This window comes from Culex pipiens, chromosome 2 (genome assembly GCF_016801865.2).
Source record: "Culex pipiens pallens isolate TS chromosome 2, TS_CPP_V2, whole genome shotgun sequence".
NCBI lineage: Eukaryota > Metazoa > Arthropoda > Insecta > Diptera > Culicidae > Culex > Culex pipiens.
Genome location: NC_068938.1, coordinates 180119769 through 180142278, shown reverse-complemented (window position 1 = coordinate 180142278; position 22510 = coordinate 180119769). Strand labels below are relative to the sequence as shown.

The 22510-nt window shown below is 37.1% G+C and overlaps 5 protein-coding genes and 1 pseudogene across 5 annotated transcripts; all 6 read right to left on the bottom strand.

The window, feature by feature from the left end:
- Positions 1-782: 782 nt before the first annotated feature.
- Positions 783-1588, bottom strand: LOC120420302 (uncharacterized). Its single transcript, XM_039583300.2, has one exon. The coding sequence runs from the start codon at positions 1564-1566 to the stop codon at positions 1102-1104; it is 465 nt and encodes a 154-aa protein (XP_039439234.1). The 5' UTR covers positions 1567-1588; the 3' UTR covers positions 783-1101.
- Positions 1589-1733: 145 nt separating this feature from the next.
- On the bottom strand, positions 1734-2462 carry LOC120420285 (serine-aspartate repeat-containing protein I-like). The gene is made up of 2 exons (XM_039583284.1): positions 1997-2462; positions 1734-1909 (listed from the first exon to the last, which is right to left on the bottom strand). The coding sequence occupies exons 1-2, from the start codon at positions 2460-2462 to the stop codon at positions 1734-1736; spliced, it is 642 nt and encodes a 213-aa protein (XP_039439218.1).
- A 2818-nt stretch (positions 2463-5280) lies between these two features.
- LOC120420299 (uncharacterized) lies at positions 5281-6033 on the bottom strand. The gene has a single exon (XM_039583296.2). It carries the CDS (start codon positions 6028-6030, stop codon positions 5551-5553), a length of 480 nt encoding a protein of 159 aa, XP_039439230.1. The 5' UTR covers positions 6031-6033; the 3' UTR covers positions 5281-5550.
- Positions 6034-11381: 5348 nt separating this feature from the next.
- On the bottom strand, positions 11382-11904 carry LOC120420305 (uncharacterized). The gene has a single exon (XM_039583302.1). The coding sequence runs from the start codon at positions 11897-11899 to the stop codon at positions 11435-11437; it is 465 nt and encodes a 154-aa protein (XP_039439236.1). The 5' UTR covers positions 11900-11904; the 3' UTR covers positions 11382-11434.
- Positions 11905-16715: 4811 nt separating this feature from the next.
- On the bottom strand, positions 16716-17297 carry LOC120420291 (uncharacterized). Its single transcript, XM_039583289.2, has one exon. The coding sequence runs from the start codon at positions 17268-17270 to the stop codon at positions 16800-16802; it is 471 nt and encodes a 156-aa protein (XP_039439223.1). The 5' UTR covers positions 17271-17297; the 3' UTR covers positions 16716-16799.
- Positions 17298-21294: 3997 nt separating this feature from the next.
- Positions 21295-22007, bottom strand: LOC120420296 (uncharacterized; annotated as a pseudogene).
- Between the last annotated feature and the right edge of the window lie 503 nt (positions 22008-22510).

The window sequence follows — 22510 nt, the reverse complement described above, 5'->3', positions numbered from 1 at the left end:
GGTTCGTCCAACAACAGAGTGACAAAAGTTTGTGAAAAAAAAAACAATCGAATCACATGATTTTTATTGTTTAATGAATTTCACTGTAATTTGACTTACATAAGGGTGTGGGATAAAAAAAAAAATCATTGCGTTGTATTAGAATGAACCCTCACGTAAATCAGTTCATCATAAAGGGGCCATCCAGTAACCACGTGATTACTTTTTTGAAAGTTTTAGAATTTTTCCCCTTGTGAACTTCGGTCTATTTTGATTTGTTCAACAAGTTTCATAAAATACTTTTTTTTCGAGTTGCATCAAACTTAAATGACGGAATTTGTGAATGACCCATGTACAATTCTTCTGTAAATATGCTCGGAAACATTATATAACAAATATATAATATTTAGTACTCTTTTGTCATCAACAACCAACTACGCATACTCCTTTTTTGCCATGTGACCAATATGATTTAAAATTTCGTGACGTTGCAACGCAAACTTAAACCTGTTGTAACTTTGGATCTAGACAACCAATTAAGTCGCTCTAGATTGCATTTGAAAGCTCATTCCAAGTACAAAGAGCATCCGAAATATCAAAATGATTGAATGTTTAGTTTTTTGTTGACATAAACAAATGTCCCTTTTTCGTGACGTTGCAACGCAATAAAATGGTAAACTTACACTAGTTTGAAAAAATACTTAACTTAAGATAAACTGCAAACCCATGACATTTCCGTTTAGGTCAACTAAAAACCTACAAAATGCAATCAAAAGAATATTTTTTTGGATTTCATTTCGCTGAAAACCAGGAGTTTTTAGAAATTTTTTTTGAAACGATGATTTTATCACGAATTGATGCATAACCTAACCAACTTGTACAAAATGATATTCAAATGATCAATTAATGAAAACCATGATTTTTGAAGCTTCAAGTAGTCTAGAATCGAGGAAAAATATCCAAATAGCTCATACACGCTTTTCAAAATTTCATCCTAAGGTGTACATTGCCGGAGAATGTGTCATTTGCCTTTTCTGTTCATGTTTTATACTGAATATGGAACACATGTTTTTTTTTTAAATTATCAAGATTGTTTTTGACAATCTTCACCCCTTACCGACTTTAACAACTCTCAAAGCTCCACTCAAATTGCTTTCCCTTACACGTCGTACCCATTTTTGCGTAAACCCAGCTGGAAGACCCCACAAACAGGCAGCTTGGACGCTTTTCATTTCGGATTATCAAACCGCTGCCACCGCTCTCAATTTTCCACTTTTCCGCCGTCAGTCCAGCCTTGGGAACCCACAGGTACACGTGGTAGTTGCTGCTGTACGTGACATCCGAGGCGTACAAAAACTGGTTGAATTCTTTGCTTCTGATGGTGAAGAGTCCTGCTCCAATGGCAGCAATATCCCACTGCTTCCCGTCACCTTGCCTAATCGAAACGCGCCGTGTTTTTGCGTCATTTTCCACCGGAGAGGTGAGATAGATTCCGTCTCTGATGTGTTTGATTTTGACGCAACCGGTTTTGATTTGGGCTTGAACAATAGGAATGAAAACTAGACAAATTATAAGAAAGACTTGCATAGTTTTGCGATTTTTCTCAAATGGAAATATAGTTGAGTTGAATTGTCTCGGAAGAAAATGTTGTTTTTATACTTTCACATCTTGTTTAATCAAGAGCTGTCTCATTTATCATTTTGCAAACGAAGACAGTTGTCTAATAAAATAATGTGGTGATATTTATCATATTACTAGCAACACTTGTTTCTATGTTTGTTTTCAAAGGGCGTTTCAAAGTCAAAGCCAGAGTCCGAGTCCGAGTCCGAGTCCGAGTCCGAGTCCGAGTCCGAGTCCGAGTCCGAGTCCGAGTCCGAGTCCGAGTCCGAGTCCGAGTCCGAGTCCGAGTCCGAGTCAGAGTAAAAATAGGCTGGGCAGTTTTTCGTGTACTTTTATTCTATTAATGTACAACTTTGTTAATAAAGTTTTCACTTAGAAGCTTCTTCAACCGGTTCACATGACGTAAGCTCCCACTTGTACTGATCCTCTTTGCAGTCCTGACAATTTTCCTTTGAATAGGTGTTGCTAAATGATCCCAAAAACAAACAACCCGGGTTCTTCGCATTGCTGATGCAGAAATGCTCTCCTTGGGGTATAATTTTCCACTTTTTCGTGTGCACATAAACATCCGCCCCAACCGTATAGACGGCACGCTCTCCACCAATTTCGACTGCTTCCGTCATCATAAATTGACTGATATTGGTGTTGAACAGCGTGTAATCGCCGTCACATTTCGCGACTTTCCAAAACTCTTTTTCGCTTTCGTTCTCCCTTCCACCGATGTAGCGAAAGTTGTTTTTCTGCTTGAAATCCCCGGCAAGATACTTTCCCGATTCTACGTTTTTGATCGTCACACACCCGATGGGAACTTCTGTCGGTAAAGCTAGACCAATTAGGAGGAATAGTAGAATTACACTTTGCATTTTTGCGTTTTGAAATGGAATGACACTATATTTTTCTAACGTTTTATTTATACAACTTGAGAAGGATTTGTAATGCTGATTGTTGTAACTATTGATCAGCACATGTGTTACCACTTCATCTGTGCGATTTTGCAAGATTGAATTGCAAAATTTTCATTATTTTCAACCCTTCACGACGTAGAAAGTTTTACCAGGAAACAAAAAAGAATCATGAAATGAAACTCCAGAGAAATACAATTAAAAAATCAAGGTGTCTTTTTGGAACGCTTGATTTTTTCAGCACCCGTCATATTTATCCAACTCGGCCGTATTTAATTTTTGAGTATCACAGCTAAAAAAGTAGTAATCCTGCTGCGTGTTAAAGGCCTGGGTGTAAATAAATATTGCATTATTTTATGCAGTTTTATGTGATTTTACACCCTGAAATATGTAGCCCATCAGTATGGGAAACCTACTTGACCGAAATGTCAAGCTCATACATGCGTTTATCCTTACAGTTTTTCATCGGTCTGATGGCCGAGTGGGCTAAGGCGCCAGTCCTTACTGTTGATGCTGGGTTTGAATCCCGTCGGTTGCAACTTTTTTTTGTGTTGTCAAAAATTGTACATGCAGTGTGTAATATTAAGTGTTTATTTTGACGAAGGTGATGTGCATGCTTTTGCATGCGATTTTACCATCGGATTTTTAGCTGTGTAGAAAAGTGGGTGATGATTCGTTGTTTGAGTTATTGCTACACGTGTTGCCAGCATCATTTTTCAGAACTGCTCGTAAACTGTATAAATAGGACAAAACAGTTCTAAATGAGATCCACTATTTCAGAAATGATCAACATTCTACTGTTGTGCTTGCTATCAGTTCAAGCAATTCTAGCGGAAGTTCCAACAGGATGTGTGACGATTAAATTTGTGAAAACTGCCAAATATCCCACGCCCGAATTTAAAATTCTAAACTTTCGCATGCTGACAGGCAAGGACGAGAAGCAACAATGGTTAATCGAGAAAAGCAACGAAGACATTAAGATAAAGCATAAGCAGTACGGAGAGTACATGTACGCCCACAGCGAATCCGACGGCTCGGAACGTTTCGTGAGGATTCTCAACACGGGAAGTGTCGACTCGGACAGGTGGAAAATTGAATCGAAAAAGGGAACACTTTACAGTGTTAGAAATGTCAAGTTCGTAGAGTGTTTATCGATGGCTGGTAACAATGTAGTGGTTGCTAAGAAACTCGAAAGTTGCGATGATGATTTGTGGGAAATTCAGCCATGTTGAATAGGGACCTACATAGGGAAATGAAATGTTCTGGGAGAAATTTCAAACACCCAAAGTCATTTTTCATACCGAACAAGCACAAACATAACAAAAACTACCAGATTATCATCAACAACAGTTTTACAATACTTGTAATTGTTATAAGTCTCGTTTTTTTGCCAAAACTATTTTAAATTGATTCCAACCTTGTTCTTGCATGATCTTGTTGCTCGATTGGAACCCCGATTTGACAGTTCGATTGGAACCCTGAGAGTGACATTTCGCCTCTCCATATAGGCTCTCTAATGTTGAATAAGGCTTTCTAGCCAGAAATTTACCAATACTTTCAGTATGTTTACATTACAGCTGGACGATTGTTTGCATCAGGTTTCCTAACTCTTTCCAGCAAAAGTTTTTTGTCAGGTGACTTCTAGCTGGTTTTTTTGACTGACCGCCCGATATGTCAGCCAACATACTTCGCAGGGCTGTGACAGCTCGAGCTCGATCATTGTTTGCATCAGGACACTGTGACAAGAAGTTCGTCATTTTTGGGTTAAATTATATTTTTTTCACCGGGCCTAGAAAGCCTTATAGGGAAAATAAACCCATTTTAAACCTAATAATAAGCGGTCGTGTTTGAATGATGTTGAATAATCTGGAGTCTTCCTTAAGATTTACTAAAACCAAGTGAACTAACAAGTAGAGCAACTTTTTGTGAACATTTTTGTTTATTTCACTTTTACTTAAAATAATTCTATTCCATTCACAAGCATCTAAAAAAAAATTCCCAAATGTATTCTAATCAAACGAGAATGCATTGGGCAACGCCCATTTTTCTATTTTCAGCGTAGTTCTTTTTTCATCCAGCGTTCTTTTGGGTCTGCTTAGTGCTGCCAAAATTGATGAAATTTTAAGCGAACACTTACAAAATGTACCATTTAAAGATAAAGTTTCCTGGCATCACTGGCTCACTCTCATAGGCGCTGCTGATGGTGTTGGTGGCCACCCTTTGTTCTTTATTTGCCTTCGCTTCTCGCTCGGAATTCTTCAGCCTTCGATTGAAATGGGTCGTCAAAAGTCAAACGTCAACAGACTTGGCGCGTTTGTTTTTTTTATGGCGCTTGCTAGTTATTTACATGTTTCGGTTTTATTTTTCAAGTGTGTGACTAAATAATGTGCAAAAGAGCATGTTGCCGGTAATTGGAAGCAACTTCATATCAAAAGCGCTTTGAAAATGTTGGCGCAAGTGAAAAGATATTGATAGCGACTTTCGTTAAGCAGTTGAGCTCTCATCTTGCGCGTGGATGTGTGTGTGCCAACAGAATGAGGAAAAATGGTCTCGTAAAATAGAAATTATGATCAAAAGTGCATACATTTTGATATTTTTGGCCAGTAAGTGGCATACATTTGCGTGCTTACTCAAGGCGATGTTGTTGCTGGTAAGTTTATAGCCTAAACAGTGTTTTTGGAGTTTTCATAGAGCATCACACTCTCCATATGGTGTTTGATTAGAAAGGGTTTTTTCCCCATAACCTAATAAAGCTTAAAAACATTTATGTAATAATCTGTAATCTGCAATTGGCTGCTGCTTTATTTTTTTTTCTATTTTTTCTGAAGAGAAAAAAGACTATTTCGAAATATTTACAAGCGTTCTTAAATTTGGACATTTTCTACGTATCAAAAAAGGGTTTCCAAAAGCGTTTATTACTTGACAGTTAACTTCTAGTAATTGGCTGACTGATGACTTGATAATTTTCTGGTGTTAAGTTTCTTTATTTATTAAACGTAGTTATTGTTTAGTTGATAAACGTGATATATCAAGAAAGAATTGCTTGGAATTAGTTCTTTTTTCCAACGATTAAACAGTTTGCAACAGGCTGGATTTCCCACAAATCATCGCCACAGCTATCCATTTTCTTGGTAACCACATGATCGGTTCCTGTTATCACCAGACATTCCTGGTACTTAACGTTGCTGATCATGTAAAGTGCCATTTTTTGCTCAACTTTCCAAATATTCGCGTCTGTTGTTCCCTCTTTGAGGGTTTTCACCGCTCGACCAGGATCGTCGGTTTTATCCTCGGCATACAAATATTCCGTATAAATTCTGGGCCTTATTTTGTAGTCATCGCCATTTTTCTCGATCACCCATTGTTCCTTTTCATCTCCCCCGTTGAGCTTACGGTAATGCAGGACGGTGTTGTCCCACATGTTGATATGCTTTGCGTTGTTCACAAATTTTAGCGTCACACATCCGGTTGGAACTTCCGCCAACACTGCTGGAACGAGCGCTAGGCCCAACAGTAAAATGTTTATCATTTTGAAGCTACTCCCTTGAATGAATGAAACATGGTCGTACGGTTGTATTTATACCATGAAAATTTCAAAACTTCTGCTAACCGTTTCGCAAAATAAAAGTAAACATCTATATCGATGTTTCTTCATTTTGTCTCAAGGGGAACAAGAATACGTTCATCGCTTTAGAATGCAAAATCATATTCTTACATCAATATGAGAACGGGCTAATCCGCTGGCAACTTCGATGCTGCCAACGAGCATTTTTCGCAAGTTAACCCTATTTCGTAACTCTTTGTACAGAACCATGGAATCTGAAGACTTTTGAACAGCTCTAACTTTTTTTGTCATCAATTAATTGCTTTTATGGCAGAAAAATAATCTTTTGATAAAAAGTTGTTTTTGCCTGTTTTATCAAATTCAACCGATTTTTGTTGTTTTGATGCATGGTGTGAGTCTAATGAAGATAAATAAAAGAAGGCTTTTGCTTTTTATTGTCAAAATATTAGATTTGTTACCAAATATGGCTTAAAACATTAAAAAGACCTAACGGACTTTGAAACACATTTTTTCCAAAAAAGAAAACGTGTCAAAAATCGCTGTAAACATAAAAAAAAGTAATTTTGATGTATTTTTTCAGGTCAATCACTTAAATAGTACATGTGACAATGAGTTTGAGTTAAGTGTAATAGAATAGTTTTGATAAATTTCAATACTTCTTCTAACCGTTTTGCAAAATAAACGTAAATATTTATGTCGAAAACAACATGATTCGAAAAAAAAAGCTGTCCGATCGGACTCAACATTTTTGTGGCCATTAACCCAGTCAAATCAATCCGAATTCTGAAACAGAATCTAACGGAAACGGAATTCGGATTGATTTGACTGGGAAAATGACCTACGCCGTGTTAGGGTGACCCGAAAAATTGCCATTTTCGTCGATATTCGCAAAAACAAACACATTTCAACCGATTTTAACGAAAGGGTTCACTTGGCTCTGACAGCTCCGAGAGTGTAGACGTGTGTGACGTGAGTGCTAAAGGCATCGTGCCTCGGGTTGTTTGACGGATGGAGGTGGAAGAGACCTCCGAGACGGATGATTTTCAACTCATCCCCGGAAATCGGAAGCGGAAGAAGACCCCTGAGATCACCGGAGCAGTCGTCGGAGAAGGAAAAGTGGAGCAGAACGTGCTCAATAACAACAAGTTCAGCCCGCTAGCGGAAAACGAAAACAACAACAATGCCAGCCCAGCAGGAGGAGGGGACGCCCCGGCGGTCCCACCACCCGGCCAGTCGGCAGGTAAACAAAAGCAACCACCTTTGGTGGTGAAGAGCACCACGGATTTTTACAAGCTCGCGGCAATAGTGGAAAGTTGTAAATTTGGTTTCAACCCGATTTACAAACTAACCCGATTTGGAACCAAGGTGACCTGCTTCTCTGTCAAAGATTTTGACAAGTTGCAAGAGCTCTTCAAGAAGAAGAAAGTGGAATTCTACACCCACGAACGGCGGAGCGAACGAAATCATCGGGTAGTTCTTCGTGGTTTACCTGATGAACTGAAACCGGACGAGGTCAAGTACCTGCTGAAGAGGGATCTCAAGCTGAACGCGCTGGAGGTGCATATCATCAAGCGGAAGGAAAAGTCCACCGTGGACGAAACTCCGTACATTGTGGTCTTCCCCAAGGGATACACCAATCTGAAAAAGCTCAAGACCTTCAAGACCCGCTTGGACCAAGTAACCCTCGTCAGTTACATGATCTCCAAGTATGGAATTTAAGGAGTTTTTTTTTTTTGTTATTTTACATTGTTTTACTGATCCTCGGTCCCAACCTGGTCACAGCACCTAAAAGGACCTAATAAAAATAAGTTGAGAAAAAAAACGAAAGGGTTAAAGATAGACTTTTAAGGAAAATAGTTACAAGTTTCAAATATCTTGCCTGAAAATGTCGAATTACAACTGAAAATGCTGTTTTGAAGGTCGCGTGACCAAAGAGCCTATGTCTAAAAATATTTTCATCGGATTCCTCGAAAAAAAATTGCATAAAATATCAAAAAATGGTGAAGTTATGTTTTTAATATTTCTACATACGATTTTTTGAAAATAAAAACCATGATCTTCGACGCAAAAACGGGAAAATGGCGAAAACGGGAAAAAACGACTTTTTTACTAAAACTGCGATAACTTTGAAATTCAAGCGATGACCTATGAATGTTTGGCTACCATAAGTTGCGACTTTCACTCACAAAATTGTTGGTACCCATAGCTCATTTTTTCTCGTTTCCGTCATTTTCTCGTGTTTGTGCGCAGCGCGTCAAACAACACGGTTTTTATTTTCAAAAAATCATATGTCGATGTATCGAAAACATAACATTACCATTTTTTGATATTTTACGTAAATTTTTTCGAGGAATTCAACGAAAATGGCAATTTTGCGGGTCACCCTAACACGGCGTATGTCATTCTAATGGCCAAACAAAAAAAAAACGGGTCCTATTTTTCGGCCAAGGAAGTCCGATCGGACAATTTTTTTTTAATCATGTTATTTTCGTCATAAACATTTACGTTTATTTTGCAAAACGGTTAGAAGAAGTATTGAAATTTATCAAAACTATTCTTTATTACACTTAACTCAAACTCATAATCATGTTTTAAAACATATAAAAAAAACGTTACTTAATCCACCCTTAGGTGGTTGGTGCCTTCCTCTCATTCAAAGGGTAATGCTATCCAAAATAGACACGCTCGTGGGAAGGTCTTTAAATTACCTATCCAAAGATAGGTCGCATAATATATTTGGAATACGTTTCATCTAAATATCTGAGAACTAGCCTCCAAAAAGTGTATAAATAACTCTTAAGTGCTTATAACTTTTGATAGGGTTGTCAGATCATCAATGTTTTGGACGCGTTGGAAAGGTCTTTTGATTACCTGTTCAACGACGGGTTGCATGATAGATCCGGACAACGTTTTCATCGTGATATCTGAGATCCGGCTTCCAAAAAGTGCATAAATAACACTTAATTGCTAATAACTTTTGATAGGGTTGTCAGAACTTCAATATATTGGTCGCGTTGGAAAGGTCTTTTAAATACCTTTCTAAAAATGTATAACATGCTGGGGTTTCTTACAAAAACCACCCTTTTTACAATCTTCCGGACTTTAGTCGAAATTGTTTTTTTAGCATAACTTTTGAAGTACTTTACTAAACTTCATAATTTTCAATAGGGACTTATGGGACCCCAAGACGAATCGAATGAGACCAAAACGGTCCAAATCGGTTAAGCCAGTGCTGAGATAATCGAGTGCATATTTTTTGCTGCACAGACCCACATCCCTACACACACACACACAGACATTTGCTCAGAATTCGATTCTGAGTCGATAGGTATACATGAAGGTGGGTCTAGGAGGTCTAATTGAGAAGTTCAGTTTTCGAGTGATTTTATAGCCTTTCCTCAGTAAGGTGAGGAAGGCAAAAATTGGAGATGAAAATACATGTTTTTATCAGCAAGTTCAAACACATCTACACTCAAACCCCGTTGGTTTGACAACAACTGTTGTCAAACGAACGGGGTCACTTTTTAGTTTGACACCCCTTTTACACGGAGTTCACACATACTACCAAACGTTTGTTTTGATAGGGTGCGTGAGCGCCGTGTAAAAAGTGACAGTTCGTCACTTTTTAGTTTGACTTTGACCAACCAACGGGGTACAAACTAAAAAAGTGTCAAACGAAAAAGTGACCAACAACCGGGGGTTGAGTGTATTGTTTTGTTTTGGCAAACTATTTAAGTGATTGACCTCAAACAATACATCAAAATTACTTGGACCGGGATTGCGCCTGGAATTGCCTTCGAGGGATTCTTGTGGTCATCGCTAATGATCGCATCGGCCAGAATTACAAAGGCCACCGGGAAAGAAGATGAGGCTTCTAAAGATTTGCAAAAAAAAAAGAAAAAACGGTAATTCTAATAAAACTATTTAAACCCATTTTTACTAACTGTCTGCAGCACTCTTTGAAAAATTTCGGAGCTACGTGATTTTTCACGTAGCATCTACGTGTGGATTTTTTTGAGTGTGCTAAAACAATTGCTAAGTAGAGGGAAAACACTAGTTGTCCCATTCTGGGTATTATGAGTTTTATTTACATGGCCTTATTTCCCATTTCGCACAATCTTTTGCATTCTTAGGCACCTTAGAATGGACATACTTTTCCTTTGAAATGTACAGACATTCAGGATATTTAACATTTTCAATGATGTAATACTTTCCCTCCTTTTCAATCTTCCACTCATCAGTCCTAACTTTGGTCCCCCGTTCGATGGTAAACACGGTATGATCCGGATCCATTGGCGCGTCCAAAATCATCATGTATTCGTTCCATGCCGGATTGAGAAGTCTATAATGCGCTCCACTTTTTTCAACAATCCACTTTTCCGGCAGGCCCAAACCGACAAAACGAAGCTTTGATTGGGAGTTCTTGGCTGGCACGAGGTAGTCCAACGGTTTAACACTCAAGAAATAAACACATCCGGTGGGAATCTGAGCCAGGATAGTTGAAATTAAGGCTAGTAACAGTAGGAGTAGCATGGTTCTACTTTGAATTTAGAATAAAAGCTGTTTCGATCAATCTGGTGTAATTATAGCACTTGACTATTCTGTTTGAAAATGAATTACTCAAACATTGCACAAAACCGTCGTTGCCATAAGCCAAGTATGTTCCTTTTATGTAAACTTAATGTGATATAAAAACCCAACAGAGCTGTATGTATATTTTCATTCCATTCCAAAATGTTTACAATTCTTTATCTAGTGCTCGTACCAGCTATTTTGGCGCAAGTTCCCACAGGATGTGTTACATTTAAAAATGTGAACACAGGAAAATTCCTAACCTCAACCAATATTTCACAAGCAAACCTTCGAATGGCTCGTGGCAATGAAACCAAAGACCGCTGGAAAATTGAGAAATTTGACGAAAATTACAAAATACAAAACAGTCAGTTTAAGGAATATTTGGTGGTCGCGAAACGACCCTTGCACTCGGAACGCTCAGTTTATACAGCAAAGCCAGGATCTGCGGAGGTCAACAATGTGGACAAGTGGAAAATCGAGAAAAAGGGTGACCAGGGTTTTACTATCAGCAACGAGAAGCATCCAGGTTGTTTGTTCTTTGGGTCGTTTGGAAATGCACATTCCAGGGAGGGTCAGAATTGTACAGGTGAACTTTATCAGTGGACCATTGAAAAGTGTTGAGGAGAAATAAATATTACATTTCTTTAATTGATGAATGGATTCGTTTTTTTCCGAAGTCAAAATAAAAAAGTTTTTAATTTAATTTTCTTGATTCCACAGATGAATTTATTTCGTATTCATCATAATTATCAATGGATAGCTGCAGAATCTAACAAGTTTAAATAAAAAGCAATCAGCACGACTTTATTTCCCACTTGTACTGATCCTCTGAACAGTTTCCCTTATCCTTGGTGTAAGCATTATCGTACTCTCCAATGTGCAGACATCCTGGATGTTTGACGTTACTGATGCTGTAATGGTCTCCCACTTGCTCAATCTTCCAATTTTTCGTATGAACCGTTGTTTCAGGTTTAACGGAGTAGACAGACCTAATAGAATCAAAATCTGCTCCAAAAGCCATCATGAATTCGCCACTCTTTTTATGCATCACAGTGTAACCCTCGTCACCTTTACCAATTTCCCACTGTTCCTGGCCATCATTTTTGCCAACGATAAATTTAAGTTTCTCTCCTTGCGTTTTGGTGTCAGCAGCAAGGTATTTTCCAGATTCTACACTCTTGATCGTGGCACAACCTGTTGGAACGTCTGCCAGAATAGATGGGATGATCACCAGACTGAGATAAATGAAGATTTTCATCGCACTGGCTGTTCAAGTTTGCACAGTTTCTTATTGATCTCACTTTTATAGATTTTCTTCAAACCAGTCATTTTTTATTATCATATCTGATTGCAAAATGGTCGTGCACTTGTGGTGATAAACAGCACAATTGCGGGATTGCAGGATTGCGAAACATTCATTTGTTTTAACAACAGAGCGTTTGCTGCTTGTTTAAACACCTTATCTACCACGCTTGAACCTGTATTGTTTGCATTTTTTATAATTGATATCTTTTCCTAAAGATTCGAGTTATTCTCAACGTTTTAGTTTTACAACTTTGCCGGCCTAAATTATGAAGAAAAAGTTTCTTTTTCAAAGAGAGCTGGAAGTTCATAATGGGTATGCAAGTGTTTTAAAAACAAACTTTTTTTTCCAGAGCGTTTGGCACGGTATGTCCACGCATCCTTCCTCCCCTGTAGATTCTGTGAAATCACAAGACTTTCCAGCATGCTTCCATCGGACTGGCTGCTTCTGTGTTAGATGAGATTAGATTAAATTATCTTGAGAAACGTATTTCTTTTCGATTTGGTGTCTCTGGAAAATTTGGAGCTAGTGGATTTTTCTATCACTTGAAGTTAAATTCAAGAAAATACTTTTTTTTTTATTTTCGAGATGATTTAGCGAACAAAAGTCAAAATTTGTACTTTGATTTGTGATGGTGCAAAATCTAATTCAGATGTCATGATTAAGGTTGGTGAAATTTCATGATGTCGCGGACAGCGTACACCCAACTGGCAGTCGCATGATTGTGATGCATGGCGGCATGAAAGTATATCAGAATCTGCATGAAATCTGTCCTCATGCATTTTTTGCAATATAGGAGTATGACATTTTTGCCCGTTACCGACAATTATCGACATTACCGACGGCTTTTTGGTTGTATTTCACAAAAAAAAAACACTCAGTAGAACGAGGATTGAACCACCAACTTCTAGATTATTGATCCGACACGCTGCCACCGCGCCATGGACGCTGGATGAAAAGAGAGTGGAAGAGCACCAACATATGCTTCTCTTTGGAGTGTTGCTCGGGGACGGGCCAGCATTATATGTGTTGGTGAGAACTGCAGATCGCTGAATTTTTTACAAGCGGGCAAAAATGATCTACGGGCTTGCTGCAAAAAATGTTATAAAATGTGACATTTTCTGCAGCAAATCCAATGTTGCAGATTTTGAGATATATTTTTCCTTTGGGTGTAAGATTTGTGAAATTGCACAATTTTCGCGAAATCCTGAGGAATTCACACATTAAATTTTCGCATATAAATATCATATTTAAAAATATATTGCTTCAACGAAGGTTGGAAATGTAAAATTCATATGTTTAAAATTGAAAAACGTAGTATTACAATAGAGCAATTCCAGCTCAAATCGTGAATGTTTCTGGTACTTTTGCACCCGACCCTCTCCAATTTCAGTGAAACTTTGTAGACATGTTATCCTAGACCTATTTAAGCCAATTGTACTCGAAAATAACATTTGAGAAGGACGTATAAGTTATATAAATATTTTTGAATTTTGTAATTTAAAAATCACTGTATCTCGAAGCCGTTGCATCGTATCAAAAAGTGGTCAAAACAAACTTGTAGGAAATTTGATGGGCTTCCAGGAGAAAATAAATTCAAATAAAAAACCACCACAATGTGATGATTTTGATTTTTACGTTTAAAATTTAAAAGTTAAATTTGAAGGTGATGTCACGATTTTTTTCTTCAATATTTTTGAGGAAATAGTCTAAAATGTTACAAAAAGACTCAAGAATACCAAAATCATTTACTAAAACTGTTCTTTTGAAAAGTGGTCTAAACGTCAAAGTTTTTAAAAACCGGTAGAGTGAATCGAATTCTAAGACAGTTTTACATAAAAGTCTCCAAAGTGACCATGTCCAAACCTTGTGAAGATACAGCGCGCTGCAGCGGATTTAAAAATAAAAATGTGAAAAAAGGTTTTTTGTGTTTTTTTGGCAATTCCTATATGACAGAATTGATTTCTTTGTCTCCTATTTTTTTACCGGAAAGATCGTTCAATTTCCCATAAGATTTCCAAAGATCAACGAAGACCAACTTTTTCAAACCTTTTTTTTCGTAAAATCGCGATAACTCGTGATTGATACAAGCAAACCCCTTATCTATCAAAATTTTTGTAATTGTCTGGTCTACAATTTTGTAGAAAATTGTTACACTCTTAAAAATAGAAAAAAACACAACATTTTTAAATGAAATTTTTTATTCCAAATGAATAAATTACACTTCTGGGTCAATGTAGATGTTCCAAAAAAATTTACGGTTAAGTGTCAGACAATGGCAGGGTTCTAAAAAAAATGTTAATGTTTTTTTCGATGAAAAGCACGTTTTTTTCGGAATTCTAAGTACGCCATCAAATCGGGCGTCTAATTTTACATAAAGTCCCTTTGATACCAAATTTCTATCTCATCACCGTTTAAGCCAGCAAATTATTGTAAAACACCTCTTTTTTCGCATGGTCAAACATGGAAGGGGTTGGACCACCCCTCCGTCACGTGATATCAAAAAACGGACCTCGGATTCGTGATCAGGAACAAAAGTTATGCCTTTGGACACAGTTTCATGTAAATCGAGAAAATTACCCAAATAAAAAAATCACACTATGTACTCAAAAGCATTCTATCACATGGTTGGAACTCCATACATCCTTTTAGCCCAAAAAGTGGGACGATTGTTGAGCTCTGTCGCTGGTATAGTGTAAATTTGTCCAACCTAGTCACAGCCTACTCAGAAAAAAAATTTGAATCTCTTATACCACTCGCAGATTGACAGACAGACCTTGTTTTTGTTTTATCTACCAATTCTGCGCGATTTCTTTGCCAACCCTTCATTTTGCATGCTCGTCTCAACAGTTAAAGCTTGCTCACCCTCGTTATTTCACTGATGGGTTGATAAAATCGTGGTTTCAAAAAGGAGCAGATTTTGATGTTGCGAATGGGTGATTGAAGGAAGACGCCTCCCTTATTTTTGTTCGATGTCACAGAATTCAAGCCATTTTATCAGCACTAGCTAAATACCTGTTCCCAAAGGAATAGAATGATTATTGAACATGAAATTTTTAACTGCACAGATTTTTCCGGCATTTTGGACCATGAAAAGTAGATAAATTGCAAAAACAAACGGCTGACACGGGAGGCGCGCGAGAAGAAAAATGAAAATTCAAATCATGGCATGCTGCGATTTTGTTTACTTGAGGCATCTTCTCAGTATACCAGTTTTGATCGGATGAGGGGTCAATGCATATTTCATGTAGCCGGTATCTGTTTACGATTAAATGACATTATACAAATCTGGAGTTTTGTTTTAAAAGGTCCAATAAACCAAATGTCCAGTTTTTGCTTTTTGGGTGTTTTTGAAACCGCCTTGAGTCAGGGGTATTAAAAAACACCCAAAAAGCAAAAAACTGGAAATTTGGTTTATTGGTCCTTTTCAAAAAAAAAACTCCGGAAATCAATTAAAATTTTGTAAAAAAATATTATTTTAAAAATTGAACGAAAAATAGGATGTTGAAAATGTTGAATATAGGGAAACTTACTAGAAAACTAAAATATTGTTTTAAGTAAGTAAGTAGTAAAAGAAAAAACACATAGGTTACATATTGTTACAGTATCATTATTAAAAACATCTTAAGTTAGAAACAAATATGTTTAGCAGTATATGAGTGTTATTATGAGATTTCATTACAGCAAAATTATGATCAACAAGTGAGAACGGTTCCAATTAAAATAAGGCTTAATAATTAGTTACATCTACTGGCAATTATTAGAATCTACTTGACAATGATACCTTGTAACCGATTGTCCAAGGCACAAAAGGCACATTAAAATCCACCATTGTAATCGGTTATCAGTACAAGAAAAACATAACCAGGTTTGGCGGAACGTCGCTCTGAAATTACTGCCTGGAAACCTTGTTTGCAATCACGGCAAGGTGTCATCCATAAACTACATCACGCTATAGTAGGGAGGGGGGTTGTCACAAGCGTGACAAAGTATGACAAGAGGGGGAGGGGGGTCTGTAAGACCGTGACGGCACGCTAGACTATTTCTTGAATACTGAAAATTCAGTCTAAGAATATATCTAGAAAAAGTTTAATGTTTGTTAAACTTCACTCACAAATCAAACACGACACAAGGCTTTAAGAAACAGAGTTTTTGATGATAGATTTAATATGCTTAAATCATCAGATTTTCTTTTAAAAAATAATCTGATTTCTATCACTCAACAAAATAAAAATAAAAATCCATATACAACCTGTAACAATTTAAAACTAGCTAATGAACCTTTTTATATATCATGCCAAAATTGTTCAAAAAATCAACAAAATCTGACGTACGTTGGAGCCAGCGTGACAAAGTGTGACGTAGGAGGGAGGGGGGTTATTTTTTGCCAATTTTAGCGTGATTTTATGCGGTCATTTTTGGCCCTTCAAAAGTTTCCGAGTTTTATTACAAGAGTTCAGCCAAAAATGATGAAGTTAAATTGCACGCCGAAGTGCCGTTAAGTCAACATTATGTGCTGGATGGAAATACATGCTGTTATCCAAAACATATAATACATAATTTGCTACTTTAAATAATTTACTGAAATTCAAAATATTATTTCTACACGCACTATGGACGACCCATCGGTGCAAAACTGCCATAAAAACTGGTAGAAAAGTTGCAGCTCTCCACCGCGAGAGGCAGCACCTGTACTGTCCCTGTTTTTGAACCTAAAGTTCCACATATGTGATTCTATGATATTCGGATTGACTTGAATAAAACAAAAAAATCTCTCTAATGCTCCCAAATATTCATTAATCCTTCACCAGTTGTTAATTCTATACAATTATTCTGCTATTACCCTAGCTTATTTTTAACAGCTCTCGATGCGCCATTTGAAAATTTTCGCTACATCACACCGAGTAACTACCTGCGAATAAACCCAGGTGCCAGAGCCCTGAATCAGGCAACTCGGCCGTTGGACATTTTCAATAATGCTGTACTTTCCATCCTTGGTGATTTTCCACTTATGTCCCGAAAGTCCAGTCTTTCCCGGAATCCACAGGTACACGTAATGGTTGTGGGCCAGCTTTGAGCTAGAAGCGACCAAGTATTCGTCAAACTCTTTGTTCATAATGGTGTACGTGCCATCGCCAGCGTCCTGGATGTCCCACTTTTCCGGGTCGTCCTCCTTGGCCGCGACGTGCCGCGTTTTGTCGTCATTCTTCGAGGACGATGTCAGGTAGCCGCCGTAATTAAGGTGTTTAAGCGTTACACAACCGGTCTTCGATTGGCCGAAGGTGGCTGGAACGAGCACTAAGCACACAATAAGTAGTACCTTCATGGTGCCTTCAAGTGATAATAAATTACAATTGACGATAGCTTAGCCCGTTAGAAACATTTTATACCACCTCCAACGGAAACTATCGAACGATGTTTACTTCTAGATGTGAACAGATTTGATGACATGACTGTCAATTCAACTTGACTACCGCAATCAAGATTCTATTTGTTCATTGAGCAAACTTACTTATTGTGACTTCAAAAGGCAATGTTGTTACAAAGTTTAGTTAGAACACTTTGGTATTTAATGAGACTAGTCTAGAAAATGGACCCATCGCTGATTTTTTTCATTTAAATAAAATTAAATTTTAATACTCTTATACCAAGTTTAGCTACTGAGGCCGTGAGGTTAAGGGTTTCACCTTGTTAGCGGAAAGTGATGGGTTCGTGACAGGCGTGGCCGAATGGTTACGCTGTCCGCTTTGTAAGCGAATGATCATGGGTTCAATCCCCATCTGCTCGAGCCTTCCGTCGGATGGGGATTTAATTGTTGTTGGGGTTGAATATTATATATGTCATATAGGCGATCATGATGAAAATTCACCAAAATCTAATAAAAAAATCTTATTTTATTACCATCTTTTTTTAAATGTAGGTTCAAGCAGAAACTTGCAATTTCCCGAGCAGACGGAAATAACTTGGGAATAACATTTTTTGATATTTGAAAATACTAGGCCAACAACACTTTATGTTATTTATAACAAGATTTGTTATTCGCCGTTATGATTTTTTTGTTAATAGATTGTTATTGTAATAACAGACTAATGACATTCAAAAAAAAAAATATTTTTCGAACAAATCTTTGTTATTATTTTTTGTTATTTTAACAACTAATCCGATCATCCCAATAACAGTTTTAGGTATTCTTCCATAACAAAAAATGTTATTCCCAAGTTTTTCTGGCTTTCAATCAATATCAGACCGATAACAAATTTTGTTATGACAACTCTTATGCAAAAATGGATTTTGCAAGAATATTCCATAACACTTTCTGTTATTTTAACAGTATTTGTTATTGAAATGACATGAATTTAGTTATTACCGTCTGTTCGGGGTGGTCTGGGGGTTGAAAAAAAAACTGGGGGTTGTTAAAGTGGATGATTTGTTTTGGGGTAGCAGAATTTGATGCTATAAGCAAGAAAATAAATAAATAAACACGAAAACAAAAGTCCTTTATTTCAAAATTTGACACTTATTTTGTCTTCTACATATCGACGACGTCGTGCTATCTTGTCGCAACCGCCATTTTGACGTTCCGAGATAAACGGGTTTTAATGTTTGACCTTGAATAAGCAAACACGAAAGCACGCAATGAAAACAATAACAAACACGTTTTGATTGGCTGACCATTCTGTGCATTGTCCCGAAGTTTGGTTGAAGTTGGTTGCTGGAGTCCCGAGTTATAATTACAAATGATTACGGTAGTCTAACTTGTACGTGCGTCAAACGTGTTCTGAACTGAAATCCCTTTGGCCAGTTGTCGCACCAACATCAATTTTCAGGGAGTGACAAGATAGCACGACAAGATTGAAACAACTTTCATATGTAAAGTGATCAGGATAGAAATCGAATTTTGGGGATCTGTGAAGGTCAAAGGGGGAGGCATAGTGAGCTGCACCCAAGTAACATTTTTTCCTGGAGTTCTAGAAGAGCTCTTCAAGATAGCTGCAGCATAGCAGTTCGAACCGCGGTAAGATAAAACTCTCTTCAAGAACTCTTCCAAACTCCTGAAGAAGTTTTGAAGAGAATTTTATCCTACCGCGGTCCAAACTGCTATGCTGTAGCTGTCTTGAAGAGCTCTTGTAGAACTCCTGGAAAAAATGTTACTTGGGCATACAATGGCGTTCTTCACTCACTTTGGCCCAAAATACACGTACGTCAAGTTAGCACGACGGTGACGATATGGCTTCAACAACGTTCAATTTTCCATTGAAACATATCGGATGTACATATCGTTGCTTTTTTCGCATAAATCCATGAATGTTATACATTTCAAAAACTCTCCTAATAACAAAATTTGTTATTCGTTCGTTATACTGACTAAGAAAAAAAATACCACAAATCGCACAAATGGAAAAAAATTCTAAGTGTCCATAACACAATCTGTTATTAATTTTTCTTTTGTTAAATATGTTTAGATCTTTGGGATAATTTTGTCTAATTTCGTCGGGGTCATTATTTTGGCCATGAAATGGGGTCCTTAAGCTAAAATGATTTTAAAAAGTTGAAATTTTGGAAGTTGATTTTTTTTAATTATTTGATATGCCCCCTAAGGGACTTTGCTAAAATTGGCTAAAGGACTTTTTTTTTAAATGGTTAGAACTGTGGGATAATTTTGTCTGATTTCGTCGGGGTCATTATTTGGCAATGAAATGGGGTCCTTAAACTAAAATTATTCTGAAAAGTTGAAATTTTGAAAGTTGATTTTTTTAATTATTTGATATACCCCCTAAGGGACTTTGCTAAAATTGGCTAGAACTATGGGATAATTTTGACCAATTTCGTCGGGATCATTATTTTGGCCATGAAATGGGGTCCTTAAGCTAAAATTATTCTGAAAAGTTGAAATTTTGAAAGTTGATTTTTTTAAATTATTTGATATACCCCCTAAGGGATTTAACTAAAATTGGCTAGAACTATGAAATAATTTTGACCAATTTCATCGGGGTCATTTATTTCACCATGAAATGGGGTTTCAAGCTAAAATTAATCCAATAAAATTAACTTGGAGAGTTCATTTTTAAAATTTTGTTATATTCCCTAACGGAATTGATTTATCTATTGAGAATTTTTGAAGTGTGAATAGAAAAATCTGTTATTATTTTCACAGAGCCAGGAAGTCGGAGCTGACGTTGAAGTTCGAGCTGGAGTGAGACCTCGGAGACTGCATCGGATTCAGCAAATTTTCAGCAACTTTTACTTGGAGTCGGAATCTCTGAAGTCGGGTATTTTTGGAGAGCTGAAGTCGTCGTTAACGTCATATCCTGCATCCAGAGTCGGAGTTGTCTTCAAAGTATGGATTCAAAGTTGCTTGGAGGTACTTGACTCTGCAGCCCTGACTAGTTCAGAGGAGTTATGGCAACTGCAGGGTTATTTGCAAATTACAAATAAACCACAACAATAACTTTTTTTGTTATGGAGACATACCAGTTCAAAAACATTTTTTGTTATTATGCTGCTCCACCTCTCCGCACAAAATAACAAATCTTGTTATTCCTTCATGATTCCTTCTGTGTTATTGGTATGTTATTGCAATAACAACATAATAACAGTTTAAGTTGTTCTTCGAACAAATCTTTGTTATTGATTTTTGTTATTTTAACAACTAATCCGATCATCCCAATAACAATTTCGATCTTCTCACAATATCAAAAACTGACCTTCCCAAGTTATTTCCGTCTGCTCGGGTTTGTACAACAAAATTTGAACCATTTTTCTAAGACATGAATGCCTCAAAAGTGGTAAAATGTCTATAATAAAAAAAAGACGGTTTGGCCATTCCCCAGAAAAGTTCTTTCTTGAACTCGTAATGTACTTTAAATCCTAAATTGATCAGTTTTAAAGTGTGAAGTGTTTAGATTTCGGTTGTATTGTGATAACTTCCAAAAAGTCAAAGGAGGAAAAAATCAATTAGTGTCAGCAGTTATCACAAGTTTTTTAAGCGATTCCAATATTGATTTAATGTAGAAAATTTAATATCATTGAGCAAATTCAAACAAAACAATGTAACTGGGCGAAAGTCGAAGTGTAAACAAAGAGTCTGTCCTGCTCGTTCCTTATGTTCCTAACATCCACTGACGTAAGCAGGACATACTGTTTGTTTACACTGCGGATTTGTCCATTTACATTGTTTTGCTTGAATTATAAGCAATTATGCCAAACGGCGTTACACTAACTGGCATTATGACAAACGGGAAATAAAACATGTTCTTCAAGGTATTTCTGTAAAGGGTGTCATTCTGGAGAATGGGCCATCCTGGGAAGTGGGATTCTGTGAAATGGAATTCTGAAGAGTGGAATAGAGCCACAATTTATTTCCGATTTATTCTCCAATTACTTCTTGTAACATTTTGAATGCATGTTAGTGCAATTTTGTAAATAAAGTAATATTTTTGTCTATTTTTTTGTTGATCATAAAAAGTTGATTTCGAGGTCTAATACACATGGGTGGAATTACCCATGACTATTACTTTCCATGTAAAGCACAATGCAACGTTTATTTCAAAATTTGTCACCTTTTTCACTTTTCACATGGATCTAACAATGTTCAATGTTCCAATGAAACAATTCGTTCGTACACATCGTTGCTTTTTTCGCATAAATCCATCTTATAGAACCTACAAACAGGCAGCTCCCGTGTTTGACATTGCGAATCGAATAATACTTGCCATCCACCCGTTCGATTTGCCACTTGTCGGATTCCTCATTCGTTCGGGGAATCCAGGTGTACACGTAATTGTTACCCCCCGAATAAGTCTTCCAGTACGAAGCGAACAGGTACTCATTGTGGTCCACGTGCATGATTCGATAGTTGCCATCACTTCGGAAGATTTTCCACTGCTCCGGGCTCTCCCTGTCAGTGACGTGTCGGTGTTTTGGGTCGTACTGCGTTGACGAGGCCAGGTAATTTCCAAAGCGCCTGTGCCAAAGTTACACAGCCGGTGGGGACGTCTGCCAGGACGAAGGGGGCAAGCTTCAGAAATAAAACAAGAACGGCTTTCATCGTTATTGATTGATTACACTTGATGTTAGAATTGATCTTTAGTTGTTGCAGCATTTATTTTATACTCTTCTCTGGGATATTTGCCATTTACATTGTTGAGAAATGTTCATAAATATTGTCAGAGCCTTTGGTACCATATGTCATGAAGTAATAAATTCTTGGAACCGATAAAAAAAATATTTTTTTTTGTGTTTTTTAATCGGGCTAAAACTTTTGAAGTGCCTTCAGTATGCCCAAAGAAGCCATTTTGCATCATTAGTTTGTCCATACCATATACTTTTCCATACAAATTTGGCAGGTGAACATACAAAAATGATACCTGAAAATTCAAAAATCTGTATCTTTTGAAGGAATTTTTTGATCGATTTGGTGTCTTCGACAAAGTTGAAGTTGTAGGTATGGATATGGACGACACTGAAAAAATTATACACGGTTAAAAAAATGTGATTTTTAATTTCACTTTTTGTCACTTTATTTTTTTCATTTTCTGATATGTTTTAGGGGACATCAAAAGCCAT

What these genes read in the sequence shown, in the direction of transcription:
- LOC120420302 (XM_039583300.2), bottom strand. Translation starts at nt 1,566, where the DNA reads ATGCAAGTCTTTCTTATAATTTGTCTAGTTTTCATTCCTATTGTTCAA.
- LOC120420285 (XM_039583284.1), bottom strand. Translation starts at nt 2,462, where the DNA reads ATGCAAAGTGTAATTCTACTATTCCTCCTAATTGGTCTAGCTTTACCG. An exon ending in CAAGTGGGAGCTTACGTCAT is followed by an intron (nt 1,910 to 1,996) that starts GTGAACCGGTTG and finishes AAAACTGCCCAG; the next exon opens with CCTATTTTTACTCTGACTCG.
- LOC120420299 (XM_039583296.2), bottom strand. Translation starts at nt 6,030, where the DNA reads ATGATAAACATTTTACTGTTGGGCCTAGCGCTCGTTCCAGCAGTGTTG.
- LOC120420305 (XM_039583302.1), bottom strand. Translation starts at nt 11,899, where the DNA reads ATGAAAATCTTCATTTATCTCAGTCTGGTGATCATCCCATCTATTCTG.
- LOC120420291 (XM_039583289.2), bottom strand. Translation starts at nt 17,270, where the DNA reads ATGAAGGTACTACTTATTGTGTGCTTAGTGCTCGTTCCAGCCACCTTC.